The 16,344-nt window shown below is 30.2% G+C and overlaps 2 protein-coding genes across 3 annotated transcripts; both read left to right on the top strand.

Moving 5' to 3' along the window:
- The first annotated feature begins 1,190 nt into the window (after nucleotides 1-1,190).
- On the top strand, nucleotides 1,191-3,052 carry LOC133682088 (serine/arginine-rich splicing factor SR45a-like). The gene is made up of 4 exons (XM_062105348.1): nucleotides 1,191-1,199; nucleotides 1,826-1,908; nucleotides 2,002-2,116; nucleotides 2,415-3,052. Exons 1-4 carry the CDS (start codon nucleotides 1,191-1,193, stop codon nucleotides 2,646-2,648), a joined length of 441 nt encoding a protein of 146 aa, XP_061961332.1. The 3' UTR covers nucleotides 2,649-3,052.
- A 9,178-nt stretch (nucleotides 3,053-12,230) lies between these two features.
- LOC133680891 (uncharacterized) lies at nucleotides 12,231-16,344 on the top strand. Of its 2 annotated transcripts, none has more exons than XM_062103917.1 (7): nucleotides 12,231-12,390; nucleotides 12,988-13,383; nucleotides 14,604-14,739; nucleotides 14,838-14,974; nucleotides 15,111-15,173; nucleotides 15,263-15,331; nucleotides 15,417-16,344. In XM_062103917.1, exons 2-7 carry the CDS (start codon nucleotides 13,192-13,194, stop codon nucleotides 15,498-15,500), a joined length of 681 nt encoding a protein of 226 aa, XP_061959901.1. In that variant the 5' UTR covers nucleotides 12,231-12,390; nucleotides 12,988-13,191; the 3' UTR covers nucleotides 15,501-16,344. The 2 variants fall into 2 exon arrangements, with proteins under 2 accessions (XP_061959901.1, XP_061959902.1); XM_062103918.1 differs by having other exon boundaries at nucleotides 12,250-12,412.

The following is a 16,344-nucleotide window of genomic DNA, read 5'->3' as shown; positions in this document are numbered from 1 at the left end:
TACTTGTGCTCAGTGCTGGCGTATATGTTTTAATTCCACCTAGGATTTTGTGCTTCGCAATCCATGGAGAATACATACAATCATTGAATGGTTGGAAAATTGATTTGATTCAAGGGATGCTAGTAATTTTCTCATTTACTCGGTGCACGAAAACCCCATATGCACGTGTATTATGTTGTGGTGAAAATTTTCTTTCTGCTGTCTCATTGGATTCCCCGTGGCGTTCTTTTGAGAACAAAAGATGGCACGTGTTGATTGTTTCTCGGTGGATTATCTCTGTCAATGTTTTGTTTTTTTTTTTGTTTTTTCTCTTTTCTTCCTTGAAACACGCGCTGACTATTTAAAATTTATGGACAGTACCTTTAGTTGCGAGCATTTGAGTGTATGTTTTTTTTATATATATAATTTTTGTTTTTTTTTATTATTATTATTAATTTTATGTTAAATCTACATTTATTTTTTTTCCTTCAATTTTGGTCTTGATTTTTTTTTATTTCTTATTGTTTCTGGCTCTTTTTGTAAACTCTCAATTATTTTTAATTTTATTATTCGATAAAAAAATATTATTTTTATTTATTTAGTTCTCATTTTTTTGGTGGTTTTTTTCTTTTAATTATTTTGTCAAATTAATTTTTCCTTAAAATTTAACCATTCAATCAAAAAGTATTCAACCTCATATTTTTTTAATTTAATCTTCATTCTTTTAATTACTATTTTTTTTTTAGATCTTTTTGTATAATTATTTTTTTAATTTTTTAATTTTATATTTGATTTATTAAAAATTAAACTTCGTGGTTTTTTCAGATTTAGTGCTTCTGATCAAATGACCCGAGTCACAAGTTTTATAATTTAACACGAGTCAACATTGATTTTTTTACAAAATAAGCTTCATGGTTTTTTTAAATTTTTTTTATCAGGTTATCCTGATCTCATGACCTAGTTTGTAGGTTTAGTGAATTAAACCAGGTGAGCTCGCATCTTTTTTTGGCTTCTAATAAATCTTTCTTCTTTAGGATCCTTTTGTGTTGTTGGATTATTTTTAAATTTCATACTTAAATATTTTATTTGTTGAGAATTCCACGCGTCATCTGCTCCAATTCTTTTGGGTGGCATGTGCGACTAATTTCGGTGGTGAAAAACTTTTTTTTTGTTGTGTCATTGAATCCCTGTAGCGTCCTCTTCCTCAAGAGATGGAACATGTTAGTTGTTTCTTGGTGGATTATCACCAGCACTACTTTTTTTCTTTTCTTCCTTCTCCCTTGAAATTCGAACTAAATTTCAAGGTAGTCCCTTTAGTTGTGAGTATTTGAGTATCAATCCTCGTTCTTTTGATTTGTAATTTTTGTCCTTGACCCTTTTGTAAGTTTTTTATTTATATTTCAATTTCATCCTTAAATCTAAAATTATAATTTTTTGTTTCTTAAATTTTAGTCTTGATTCTTTTTATCTCTTAATTTGTTTATTGCCCTTTTTAAAAACTTCCAATTGTTTTCAATTTCATTCTCTGATAAAAAAATTAATTTGTTATTTTTTTTAATTTAGTCCTCGTTATTTTGGTGGTTTCTACTTTTAATTATTTTGTGAATTTATTTTTTCCTTACAATTTAACCATTCAATCCAAAATTATTCATCCTCTTTTCTTAAAAAAATATTGATTTTTATTTTTTTAATTGTTATTTTTTTCTTTTAGATCCTTTTGTATAATTATTTATTTTTAATTTTATCATTTGACATTTAATTTATTAAAAATTAGATTTCGTAGTTTTTCAAAGTTTGATTCTTCTAATCAAATAACCTAAGTCATGGGTTTTATAAGCTAATACAGTTCACATCTTTTTTGAACTTATTTTCTTTTTCAATCTTATTGCTCGACATCGATCTGTCAAGGCCCCGTCGAAGTCGCTCCAGGTAATGTGGTCTGCTTCTTTTTTTTTGGGTGGGTGCATGCGGGACTGTATTTTCGTGAGATTTTGAATCATGGTTTAGTTTTTGTTGTTTCAGGAGTATCAATGGTTCTGGTGTGGCATCGAATCCTGGAAATAACTTATACATAACCGGATTATCAACTAGGATCACAAGCAGTGATCTTGAGAAGTATTTTAACAGTGAAGGGAAGGTATGGTTCTGGCAAAATCATTTATTGTCTATCCTGAATGAGTTCCTGTAATCGAATGTAATATTATATCAAGTATGTGGTGTTAATGCATGTCATTCATCATCTGATATTTCATTGTTCGCTGCATCCTGTTCAATTTCTAGAATTTATGCGTTTCGGCTCCCCTTTCCGTGTAGCAAGATTCCAGTTTATGCATTTCAACCACCAGTTCTCTTTTACTATAAAAAAGTGTATTACTTTTAGTTAGTTATCGGAGATTTTTATGCCCATAAAATTTTATTCGAAGTTATGGTTTCAGGTTTTGGAGTGTCATCTGGTAACAGATCCTCACACCAGAGAATCTCGTGGATTTGCTTTTGTTACCGTGGAAACCACTGAGCATGCTGACCGTTGCATCAAGTATTTGAATTGTTCAGTGCTTGAAGGACGACTGATCACCATGGAAAAGGTACTGCTCCCATCAATGGATTTTGAAGAGAAATATGGGGGGGGGGGGGGGGGGAAGTTTTTTCTTCAGAAAAATGTTCCTTGATGAGTTTTGCCAGCAGGTCTGGTATGTGCAACTCCATCGAATTCACAATCTAAGGTCTTAGCGGTTGAATCTATATTCCTTCACGAACCACGACATGAGTTATGCATCGACATTTCAATCTCATCGATTCAAATTCAACAATTTTGCAGAGGGTTACATGCCCTATACCCTTCTGCCCATGGTTCTTGAAACTTGATTTGGATTTCTCATGGAAGCAAATTGTTATGACAATCACCCATCCCTGCTGTTTCTTTCCTGGTTGTTTGTATCTCCATGTACTCATATTGTAACTTGTTTTTTCGCAAGTGATGCATTTACAGCGAGGAACATGCTGAAATATTGTAAAAAAACTGCTGTAGGATATGAACCATTTATGTGAAATCTCAATTGAATTCTGATAAAAACTGTTGGACGTGGAGAATACAGATGGCGGACCCAAACAAATGCCTTTCACGCTGTATAAACTGGCGGAATTTCGGAGGGGGAATGAATGACCCACCATGGAAGAAGCATTCATTTATGAAAATGAACCTTGTATCAATCCTGGCTCATATCCAATTGAATGCAGCCTAGCTGTAAGGAAACCTGCCCATCAATGGAGGAGCCACTGATTGGTACTCTTGGAATTTGCAGGACAAGAATCAGTAGGGTAACTGTACATCCCCAGGGAAGGAAGCAAATGCTTTATATGCTCTCACGGAATTTCTGCTCTGCTTTACGTGCATTTGTCCTTTGGGTAAGGTCTTAGGTGTAGCATGAGCATGCGCATGCTTTGCTTCGTTAATTCTTCCATGAGTTTTTAGCCCAAAGCCCATTGCCTGTACTTTTCTTCTCTCTTTTTTCTATTTATTTTTTTAGAGTATGTGACTAATGATAAGATATGTAGACTTTTATTTTCTTTACTTTACTGTATGAGGAGGAGTGTTGAATGAGTAGGAGTGTAGGAGGTTAGGCATTATAATCCTGGTTGATTTTGTATTTTAAAAATATTTTAAAAAAATTAAAATATTTTTATTTTTTTTGTTTTAAATTAATATTTTTTTGATATTTTTAAATTATTTTATTATATTAATGTCAAAAATAATTCTTTTAAATAAAAAAATATATTATTTTAATGTATTTTCACGTAAAAAATATTTTAAAAATCAACTACAATCATACGCTTTTATATAACTAACTTCCATAGCAAGTGTTTTATCACTTCTCATTTTATTGTCTGGAACTTGAGACTCAGAGTTTACATGGATGTGTTTAACTTTTATAGTTAATTATTTTATTTTATTTTGAAAAGAAATATTATAGATTAAAATAAACTATTTAATTTTATAAAACTTTAGAATAGAACAAGGGAACAAATGAGAAGGGGTTTGGATTTGAGAGGATAAAATCCTCCTCCCAACTAACATGTTGTAAAATCAAAAGTCTCGCATGACAATAACAAGAGTGCAATATCATATAATAATATAAATTTTATTTTAAAATTTTATTTAATAATTTAAATTATTAAATTGAAAATATTATTTGGATCTAATATAAAACTTTAATGACCACACAATCATAATTTTAAATTGTATTGTCGTTATTTTTTTGTAATTAAAATATAATTAATACCATGATTATATAGTTAGACTTTAAATATTATCATTGTTTTTTTATTAAAATATAATAATACCATATCATCGTACTAGATAATACAATTAAATTTAATCACGAGAAAAATCACATTTTTCTTTTTATTTTGAAATGAAAGATTATAATAAAAAAAAAAAAAAGAAGAAGAAGAAGAAGGAATGGAATGGATGAAAAGGTACGTAAATAAATAAAATGGGAGAGCATGTGGGGGGTGGGGGCCCGCACTTTGAATCCTAAAATAAGGAAGAAGCGGGATGGAGGAAGGAGAGTGCGCTCCAGCTGTAAGCGCGGACTTGAAATCATATTTCAAATTTCTTTTTTTTTTTTCAATTTCTATTAAAAAAACAAACACACAGATTATGGATTTATTTATCTTCAAGTACGACTCCAATTTTTACTTGCTTGGATAAGATCCGACAACTCGATCTCTGACACGTGTACGCCTTTTTTCCTCTCTCTACCTCTTCAAGTTACCGGTCACTACCCAGCAGCTTCATTATAAGCCCTTTAAGCTTGGCTTGGCTTGGCTTTCGGTTGCATAATATTTGGTTCTGGACAAAAATGCCTCTGTTGTTCTGATTTTGCTGCAGAAGATATCATCCATCCTAGCCATTGAAATACTGCTGTCGGAAATAAGGAATACAGTGGTTGATGTGTAATATCTAAGATACAATGTCTTGTTTTTTATTATACTCTGAGTTAGATTATAGTTAAAAATAAATAAAGAGGGTGTTCTAGTTTAATAATGGGTGGCCAAATTTAAACCTAGTAGTTCTCTTTTCTTTTTGTTTTCCATAAGAATAATAGTGTCACTTTTAATAAGTACAAGCTAGCAGTGATATCAAATTGGATGTTAATTCTGAAATCTTTTTATTTAACTTATTATTGAATTTATATTTTAAATTCAATCAGGTGAAAATTATCCTAATATGACCAAACAACTTAAATAATACAAAGATAGCTTGAAGGATCAATAGAAATGTGACTTAGCTGGAAAAAAAAATTAAGATGGCATCCTTTGAAAAAAAAAATAAGATTACGACATATTAGATCAATTTAGGTTTCACAACTTTACTCATCAAACTTGCAATATGGGTCATTGACTCAACAAGATTTAATGATCTTTTTAAAGTAATTTCTATTTAATTATATGATAACAAAAATATTCACTCATAAAATCGGCTACTAGTTTAATATTAGGATGTTTGTTTTAGATTACGATAACCCTATAGAAAATAAATCAAAACAAATAAAAAACTCAATTCCAAATTAACTCGTCAAACTTACGACTCATGTCAAGGACTCCATTGAATTTAATAATTTTTTAAAAACTATTTTTTATTTAATTGTCCGATAAAAAAATAAACTCATAAAATCGAGTATCAAACCAAAATTGAGATGTTTGTTTGAGATCGCCATAATCTCATAGAAAGAAAAACTATTTGTTTGAGAACTTCATTTTTTATGAGAATATTTTTATTTAATAATACGACAAAAAAATCAGTTGCTTGCAAAACCGAGCATCGATAAAATATCAGGATGTTTGTTTGAGAACGTGATAAAACTCAAAAAATAAAAAGAACAAATTATAAAGCTCAATTGAAGAATAAAAAATTCAATAGCAATTGAATGTTGAAAAATAAAGATAAAAAAAAGTTTGGATTTGCAGGCTTGGGTGGCCCTGAGAACCCGAGGCCTTTTTGTTACTATTTTTTTTAATAAAAAAAGAGATAGACAATAATCCCATTTTTTTTGAAAAAAAAAATATAATTGTTCATACATCGTTTGATGTTTTAAATTTTGGCCACAAGTGGTCGAAAAGTCAAGTTACTAATTTTAAGGTAAAACAACTCATTTTCACGCATTTTTTATACCAAAATACCCTAATAAACCCATCTTATGTCATAAAATTTATATCCTAAATCAACATTTAATTATGACGGTAGAGATTTGAATTCCAAATAGAATTCAATTTCTAAAAACTATGCAATAAAATCATATGAAACACCATCTGATTTGCTATAACAATTTTCACTAGAATTGACATTAAAAACAATATTTCAAAGATATCATTAACAATACAAACCCTATTTTTTAAAAAAAATCTCCTAATGTCTTTTTCCTTTTCTTATTCCAGCCCCCACCATTTCTTTATGTTTATGGAGTGACTAAGATTCTGAAAAACTTAATGAGTGATCGTATTATAAATAGTACCTTCTAAATAGCCTTGATAGAGCCAACCAAACTCCCTAGTACATCGGTTATTTTAAGAATGTAGCAAATTCTCAATAACCCTTAAGATTTTGTAATCTATAAGAAAAAAAGTACACCTATGAAGATAATGAAATTGTCTAAGAAGACTATATATATTTTGTAAATAATTTTTCTCTGCAAGTGTTTAATTATGATATCTGGATGGTAAAATAATATGTGTATTTTTTATGATTTCTCACTTACTTAAACGAACATGTAAAAGTACAGTACCCCGAGGACCTCCACAAATATATTTATTGTTTTGTTATTTGTAATCGGGTCAATCCCTCAAAATAATTAGAGGTTAACATTGTCAATTATTTTATAGAAGGACGGTCGAGTTACTGCATTAGTTTTTATCTAAAAGGTAAAACTTAGCAATTAGCATTCATTTCTGTTGCTATCCTTCATAAGATGTAAACATAAAATGTTAATTCGATGATAAGTAATCGTTTTTTATAATTTGAAAAGATTATTTGTGCAATGAATAGTGCTGCACAAACTATGATGAACACAAATCATCAAGTTTAGAAGTCGATTGGGATAATTTGAGTAATGAGAAAATTAAAATTAAAGGGGTAAAATCATTTTGAAGCGGTTGAATGAATTGTAAATCATTATAATTTTATTATAATATTTCTTGGATACTCTAAATAGCTACGTTTTGAATGACTGGTGAGTTAATAATATGTTATTGAAGAGTTCAAAATAAATATAAAAGTTAAAGATGATATCTATAAAATTGCCATAAACTTATTTATGTAATTTTCAAAAACTTATTTTGTATGGTGATATCTTTTGAATATTTAGAACTAATAATTGTGGTGTCTTTGTGATTAACATTGTCAAAACTATGATAATTATTGACTTGTTTATAATATGATTTGTGTGGTTTGATATTTATTTCATTTAAATTTGATATGAGTAAAATGTTAGAGTTTTTATTGGAATGTTTATAGAATTTTTGTTTCTCAACATTCCAATGAAAAAATTAGTTTGATTCATTTTTTTTTAATAAATATGTGTTTTTCAAAATTTCTTAATAAGGAATAAATGTGAGGTGCGTATTTATATATTCTTTAAAATATCTATATCTTGTGTCATTTTAAATAAATATAAAGGTCCTTGTACAAAAATGTATATTTTTTGTAATAAAAATAAATAATTTATAAATTAAGTGCAAAATAATCATAATTATTAATTCAATTCATATTCACAAATATTTCAAATATTATAATTGAATTCAATTAAGTGGTTTAATATTTTATTCAAAGCATGATAATTGTAATAAATTATACTTATAATTTAAATTTATTTATGAATCGAACTCAATTTTTCATAAGATTTAATTACAAAACAAGGTGTTATGTTTTTTTTTATTCATATTGTTAATGATTAATTAACTAATAATATCACTATTGAACTATAACTAAAACTACTCAGTGTTTTACGGTGAACTGCACAGTGCAGTCCACAGTAAAACGCTGTGCAGCTGCTTGCTTTTTTTTTTTGTTTTTTTACTTTTTTGTTAAGCTGTTTTTTTAAAAAAAAAAACTGTTTTTTTCTTTGTTTTTTTTAATGAATATATTTTTGGTTTAATTTTTTTTATTAATATTAAATTTTTTTATATTTAGTTATCAAACTTTCATGATACGGGTTCCGAGTTTGACGGGTTAACCCAGATTTTTTTTCTGGTTTTATTTTTAATTAATTATTTTTTCGAGTGCAGTCCACAGTGAAATGCTGAGCAGTCTTTTTTTTTTTTACCTTTTACTTTGTTTTTTTAAGCAGTTTTTTTTCTTTGTTTTTTGTTAATGAATATTTTTTTTTGTTTAATTTTTTTGTTAATGTTAAATTTTTTTCTATTTAGTTATCAAACTTTCATGACACGGGTTTCGGGTTTGACGGGTTAACCCAGATTTTTTTTTCTGGTTTTTCTTTTTAATTAATTTTTTTCATTTATTATTGTAACATATACTAAAACACTGATTCTTTAGGCTTCTTTTTTTTTAGTTTTTTTAGTTGTTTGTTTTTATGTTTTTTGGGATTTTTTTTTGCTTTTTTTTTTGTTTTTTAATTAATTTTTTTTGTTTAATTTAGTTTGTTAATGTTAAATTTCTTTCTATTTAGTTATTAGACTTTCATGACACATATCCCGAGTTTCATGGGTTAACCTGGTTTCACGGGTGAACCCAGTTAATTCCAGGTTGACCCGTCAATTTTTTTTATTATTATTTTCATAAATATTTTTATTTAATTTAGTTTGTTAATGTTAATTTTTTTTTATTTAGTTATCAGACTTTCATGACACAAATACTGGGTTTAACAGGTTAACATGGTTTGACGAGTTAACTCGGATTTTTTTTCTTTTTAATTAATTTTTTTTGTTCAGTTCAGTTTGTTAATATTCATTTTTTTTTATTTAGTTACCAGACATTCATGACACGGATCCCGGGTTAACTTGGTTTGACAGGTTAATCTGGTTTGACGAGTTAGTCCAGTTAATTCTGGGTTAACCCATTAATTTGTTTTTTTCTTTTTAATTATCAAATTTTCACGATGCGAATTTAAGGTATAACGGGTTAACCTGGTTTGAAGGGTTAAACCAATTAATTCATATATATTTTTTCTTTTTTTCATTAGTTTTTTTCTTCATGTTGGTTTTTTTTTAAACTAATCTATTTAATTATCACACTTTTATGACACGATCTTGCAGACCCACGTCAAATGCTATTGGGTCTGGTATTGCAGTCCAGACACTTTTATGCTAAGGGTTAACCCAAGTTTAATGTTATTATTAATATTATAAATATTAGTCTTGGGTCAGGCGTTGTAACTAAACCTGAGATTCTTGGGTATAATTTTGTAAAAAAACCTAATACTTTTAAATTTTAACTATTTTTAAAATATAAAAAATAATTGACCTGCGACATCGGGATATGGAACTAGGGTGATACTAATATTACTCTATTTGAGGATAAAAGATCCCTTTTCTTTTTCCCGCGTCATGTCGCAGTTAACGTCCTCTAAGCATGGCAAGGGGAGAGGATCGAGGAGACACACACACGTGACGACATTCTATTGGGGTGTAAGTTTTACAGATTTCCCAAACGTCTCAGCAACGCAAAAAATAGCATGGCCCCCACGATATCACGGCGCTACAGAAACCAGATTTTCTCTCTCCATAACGCGACAAAATCAAAATCATGCACACCCCAAGCCAAGCCAAGCCAAGCCAAGCCAAGCCAAGTAAAGTTACATTCACAAATAAACTTGCTGAGTATATTCTAGTCCCTATAAATTCAGACATAATTCAATTCCAATTATTTAGCTTCCTAAATTTCACTATGAACCCAAATTCTTCGATTTTCTTTTAAGCTCCTCCAAACTCTTATGGAAGACATTCTTTACTTCTAAAGTGAAATAACTCAATGAATGTCCAAACTTCCTCCTCTAGGGTTTTTATATATAAACAAGCTTGTTAAATTATTTTAAACCCAATTAATTAAAAAAATGTTTCAGCAATTAAGTGACATGATATTATTGTAAGTAAACACGTAAAAGTTAAATAAGTTATTACAAAGATAAAAAAAAGTAATTTATTGTTCAATACAATGATTATGCTGGACAAACTGTTTTTACAACAATGATAAATAAAAAAAAGAGCTTATATGAGGTAAGATAATAAGGTAACGTTTGGGAACGCTCTCAAAAAAATTTAAATTTTTTTTTTGTTAAAATTTAATATAACTTGTATGTTTTGAACCGTTTTGATGTGATGATGTCAAAAATAATTTTTTAAAAATAAAAAAAATCACTGACATGTATTTTAACACAAAAAATTATTTAAAAAACATCTGCAACTACACTGCCAAATAAGCCCTAATATCATTGGAGATTATTTATCAAATTCTACTCGTCCAACAAAAAAAGCAACCTTTTTTCTCCGATGTGAAGAACAACTTGTAACTATATAGGTATCAAGATGTATTTTTTTGAGCCAACTTTACTTTTTTTTCCTCAAAATTCTTACATGGAACACTAGTCTTTAAGACCAAGTTCAACTCTAGGCACGTGCTAGACGGGCGCGCTGCATCAAGGTAATACAATTTTTCCAGAAAAAATATTTAGATTCTGTTAATAAGTTTTTTTTTTAAATAAAAATTTAATAATTTAGATTATAGTTTGATTAGTTGAATAAATTAATTTTATTTGAATTAAATAGAAAAAAAGGCAACGATAGCAAATAATTTTTTTTAACAAGAAGAAAACACTATAACCAGGGAAATATATTTTTATCTAGGAGTGGAAAACGATATTGTTCAATTTTCAGCCCATAAAATATGGAAGGACAAAATAGGGTAAAAATAATTTTAAAAAAATATTGCTAGTCAACATAAGCTAACATGGCAGACATGTATTTTGGGGATTAAGGAGCAAGTTAACACGGGTTAGCCTGTCAAACTCGTGTTTTAGGTTATGAGGTCGAGATAACACGATATAAAAGAAATTAACGAAAATCACAAAGTCAATTTTCTCAGAAAAAAATAATAATGTTGAACGATGAAGCTAAAAAAGAAAATAAGCAAAAAAGAAAAGATTTCAACCCTAGTTAACCTTTTAAAACTATAACTTGGATCATCAGATCGGAAATAACATGCATGGAAAAACGTAACACCCAATCCCCAAGAAATGAAATGCTGAAGATGACATCGAGAAAAAAATAAATCACCAAATATTAAAAAAATAGTAATTAAAAGAATAGCAATTAAAATAAAAATAAAAAATAATAATTAGAGGACGATAATTTTTTTTTAATTTGAGGTTTAGATTGAAAATAATAATAATCTTAACAAAAGGATAAAAAAGATCAGGACCAAATTATAAAAAATAATATACCATAAATAAATATTAAATTGAGAAATAATAAAATTTATATAAAAGAGCTAATGAAAAAAAATTATAAATCAAAAGAATAAATACCAAAATAAAAAATATATATTAAAAAAAGTAGAAAAAAGGCTCGCGTTAACTTTCTAAACTCAAGACACAAGTTATTAGTCTGAAAGCATCATATATGAAAAAATTACAAGGCTCAATCACTAACGAATTAAATGAAAGAAATAAAATAAAAAACACAAAAGAATATAAAATAAGAAATGATAATTAAAAGAATAAGAGTAAATATTGAAATAAAAAATAAATTGAGAGGCAACATAAAAATTTTAACTGAAGAATTAAATTAAAAAAAATCTTTAATGAAAGGAAAAAATTCAAAAGAATAAGGACTATATTTAAAAAATTAATACCCAATAAACTTTAGTTAAATTATTAAATTGAAAATTATAACTAGAATTGCAATACTAGCTATTTTTTAATTAAAAATATATTAAAATAATATTTTTTTATTTTATTTTTAATATCAACATAGAAAAAATAAATAATAATTATTTCAAAAACAGACCGTAAAAATAAACTCACTTTAAACAAACAAAACAAACGGGTATTAAATTGAAATCTTGAAAAAATTTGGTGATGAATATAAAAAAAGTGATAAGTTATGGGAGCTGAAGTGACACATTAGTCTAAGATTTAAAAAAAAATACAGGGTATAGCAGGTAAGAACTTGTAAAGCCGGTGACAAAAGTGTGACCGTACGGCACATGGCAGGTCGTTTCAATGGCAGTTGGTAAGCATTAAGTGTGCCTGCCTCCTTTCTCTTCCTTCCTCCCCCCCCTCTCTCTTACTGATCGTCATTTCTCTCTCTAAAAAACCTCTGCATGTTCAAATTCTCTCTCCAAATTCATAAAAAAAACACTGAAAACGCACTGTGCAGGTCTCATTTTGATTCATTCAGGTAATGAAGTGCTTGTTTTCAGGTTTCGAAGCTCAACCCCACGAAGCTTCTCTCTTCGTTTCTCTAATGTCTTCTCCCTCCTGTTCTCTCAATTACTTCTATTTAATTTTAGTTATGATTATTTTTCCCCCGTCTTTGATTTTTCTCTTATAATTTTTGTTTGACAAGTTTTCAAGCAATGAGTTGTATGCTTTTCTAGCAAAGCCAACTGTGTTTTTCTTCTTCGTCTTCTTCTTTTATTGGGGTTTGCCTGTTACAAATGGAGGAAACATAAATATCACACAAAAATAAATATTTTTTATTGATTTGAATGATTTCCAAGCTTGATTCCTCTAAATTAGTTAAATCTTGATTCAAACTGATGTATTAACTTTTAAGTACTTCAATACCTTCATGGTTGACTGTGAATGTGATGTCACCCTGGCTCAAAAGAAGATTTTAATGATGAGCATTCTTTTGATCTGAATTCAACAGTGCTTCATTTATTGTATTCAATATTTGTCCGTGACGCATAAATATTGCACTTACAAATTTTTCTCTCTCTGTCTATATATTAAATTATCTTACTAACATACTTCCATGTTTTTGCTGCTTCAGGGACTTACAAGATTACAGTTTGCAAGGATGATAAAGACTCTTGCTTTGACCCTTTAATGTGAAGATGATCGCACCTTTTCTTTAAAATTTTGATGGGTTTTCCTTTATCAGTCCAGTTTGTATCTAGTTTATGCAAAATTTAGGTTTTGGGGTACTGGGTTAAAATTCTGGGTTTCGATCAACAATTATTTGCAAGTGAAGAGGATGTTAGAGACTGAGCTGTGTTCTTCTAGGATTCTTTCACCTTTTAGAGAGGAGAGTGGTGATGAAGAGCTATCTGTGCTTCCTAGGCACACTAAAGTCGTTGTCACTGGAAATAATAGAACAAAATCTGTGCTGGTTGGTTTGCAAGGCGTAGTCAAGAAGGCTGTTGGTCTCGGGGGTTGGCATTGGCTGGTATATTTTCTTATTCCTTTTCCTTTTTCACGTTCACCTTTTTATTTGGTAATTAGTCAGTCAATCAATCATATAAAATTAGTATCCTTTGTCTTGTTTACTAATTCAATGTTAATTTGATCTGGTTTTATTTTTTTCCCTATCCGCCTCTTCTTTGTTCAGCATTCATTTGGGTGGGATATTTGAGCTTATTGCTCCCTAGTTCTATTGAAGAATTAAAAAAAATGTTTTGGTTTTGGATTTTTTTATGTTTGTCCATGTTGTAGAGGACTGTGCAAAATTTCCTGATTCAAAGTTATTAGACTAAGGGTTAAAGAAGGAAAAAAACAACACTAGACGTTTATTTACACCGTGTTTGGAACCAATCACATGTTAAATTGAATGCAGTTTAGATTTGCATGTAATGGGAAATTAATGTTTTTGTGTAGATCTCATTCGTGTTTGGTTTTATCCTTTCCTTATTCGAGGTAGGGCACGCAAATCGTATATAAATAGACTGTTTATAGATTTAAATATTAATTCTTCAGCCGCAAGCACAAAACTTGATCTTCATCCTCCATCTTTTAATAGGTCAAAGAACCCATGTCTGATGTAAGTAAGCTCTTGCTAGCAATATTTTGTGTGTGTTTGGTAGAGTAGTGCTGGTGCTTTTCAATTGAAAATGCATCAAAATGATGTTTTTTCAAAAACAATTATTTAATTTTGACATTAACACATTAAAACCCTCGAAAAACACATTCGAAAAGCAGTTTTAAATGCATGGGTAAAAAAGCAAAAACTAACGCGCCCTTCATAACTGCTGAATTTTGATTAGTGGTATTTTGGTTCCGCCAAGTAGTTTAACCTTATTAATTTCATGTTTGTTAAATTTATTAAAGGGTGCTCAAACTCAAAATCGCAGGTTTTGTGTTTGCATATCATGTGTGCTAACACAAGGCTTGTTTAGAGATTTTTCTATTTTTGTTTCTCCTAAAAAATTCTCTCTTGTTTCTCTTTTGATGTAGTAAATTTGTATGATTTGGTTTTGTTTTGTTGGAAGACCTGAACTTTAAACATACCTTTTTAACAAGGTACAAATAAACACGCTTAGATTTATTGTATGATTCATGGCTATGTTTTCTAAAGCTTTATTGAGCTCTGTCGTTTGTTCTTTATCTATCACCAATATGGTTCTTGTGAAGTTTACTTGTAAATCTTGAATGCTTGCTTGGACATGCAAGGTTTTGAAAAATGGATCTGAAGTTAAGCTTCAAAGGAATGCATTGAGCGTACTGGAACATCCTACAGGGAATGAAGTAGATGATGATAACGATTTTGATACCAGCAGTGGCTCTGACATTGGTGAACATGATTTCTGTATGCATCTAATAAAAAACCATGTTTAGTTTGATTTCATATTTGTTGATGGTTATTTGAAACTTGTATCTTCTCTGATATTGTTTTCCCTTGGGCAGACAGGGGCAGTGAGTTCCATAAAATTAGCAAGCCAAGGGTTCGACCAACCAGGCCATGGGTTCCATCTGCACCTGTAAAGTCAACAAATCGGAACAGTTACAGAGACGTTCAATCTATTATTCACACACCCATGCCGGTAAGGGATATCTGAATCACTTTCTTGAATTCCGTGCAATGTTTGATTTGGGGCATTCATTATTCGTCAAACATCATGCATGAAGGTTTATAGTTTTGTGAAGACTGCCTTTAACAAACATATGTTGATGCATTAGACGGTGAACTTAGCAAGACTAGGAACTGAATCACTGCGGAGATATTGCAAAGAATTCAAACTTGTGAGTCTCATCACCCTACTTGATTCTTTCATTCAGCCACTAGAAGTTCTAGACAAATTTTTAACTCAGGCTACGCAATTTTAAATTAGCCGGGTGTGAACTCCGAGTCATCAAGGGAACGGATACTTAATGCTGCCCAAATTCATTTTCCATCACAGGTTTGTCTCTCCACTCCCCCCTCGTCCCCCCTGCTTCTCCAACCCCTCTCTTGCACTTTCCTATCTAACATTTGTATTCACGCAGCGACCATTGAACGAGGTGCAAGTGGTAGCGGAATTCACCCGTGTGGCAAAGAGACTGAAAGAGAAGGACGGCCCCTCTGATTGAAAATCCTGAATTCACAAGGCCTTGTATAATAATATATATATTATTAACCCTAACCTTTAGCCCATATCCTAATTATATACTGATATGTGAGAGTGGTTAATTGGAAGACCTTATTCTTTCTCCCCCGGATTCTAACCATGTAAAATGGCACACCCCCTAGTTAATTCCGCTAGATGTTTCGAGGTCCGTTATTTAGAATTGCTTCCCTTAGTTGATCGTAGAAGATGTGGATGATGTAGATCTGCGGAGAGGAGATTCACCGGCTCTTGGGATAGATCATGTCTCTGATTGTAGAGCTGTTGAATTGTTGGGCGTCAAAGTAATCAAATCAAGAAGGATCAAGTTGCAAGAAATAGTGAATTCAGGGTCTGAAATTAATAAATCAAAGGTTGGAGAAGGGGCAAGAATAGACATGAACGTTGAGTTTTATTCTCTTGGATCATTCTAAAGTTCCATGAAGAATAGACAGGTTTCCCAGAGGATATTTCTTGGTTCACAGGAAACCAAACAGATCAATGGGAGGGGGCAGGAGGAGCAGCTCCTCAATCATGTAAAGGTTTACCAGAGGATTCCAGGCTGGAAAACGAGTCACGAGATCTTTTGCCACGGTAGGGAATATGATGTTGACTCAAGGTTAATCGGTTATGGATGGATGTCATTGAGAACGATGGGTGTACCAAATATAAGCCCGCCAATGACTTGCTCCCCTTTTCCTTTTTCTAGGGGGTCTGAACTTCCTATTTGATGCCGCTGCTCCATTATTATTCTCTTGGCTTTAAAAAGTCCACCAACTTGTGACCCCATTTTTACTCGTCATGATACCAGCTTAGTCATTCACATCTTA

This window comes from Populus nigra, chromosome 1 (genome assembly GCF_951802175.1).
Source record: "Populus nigra chromosome 1, ddPopNigr1.1, whole genome shotgun sequence".
Taxonomy (NCBI): Eukaryota; Viridiplantae; Streptophyta; class Magnoliopsida; order Malpighiales; family Salicaceae; genus Populus; species Populus nigra.
Note: the sequence above shows the minus strand (reverse complement) of the source record. Positions and strands in the feature narration are given on the sequence as shown.

Coding starts and splice junctions, on each gene's coding strand:
- LOC133682088 (XM_062105348.1), top strand. Junction 1,909..2,001: donor CCCCGTCGAAGTCGCTCCAG/GTAATGTGGTCT, acceptor TTGTTGTTTCAG/GAGTATCAATGGTTCTGGTG. Junction 2,117..2,414: donor ATTTTAACAGTGAAGGGAAG/GTATGGTTCTGG, acceptor TTATGGTTTCAG/GTTTTGGAGTGTCATCTGGT.
- LOC133680891 (XM_062103917.1), top strand. CDS start 13,192: ATGTTAGAGACTGAGCTGTGTTCTTCTAGGATTCTTTCACCTTTTAGA. Junction 13,384..14,603: donor TCGGGGGTTGGCATTGGCTG/GTATATTTTCTT, acceptor TGGACATGCAAG/GTTTTGAAAAATGGATCTGA. Junction 14,740..14,837: donor CATTGGTGAACATGATTTCT/GTATGCATCTAA, acceptor TCCCTTGGGCAG/ACAGGGGCAGTGAGTTCCAT.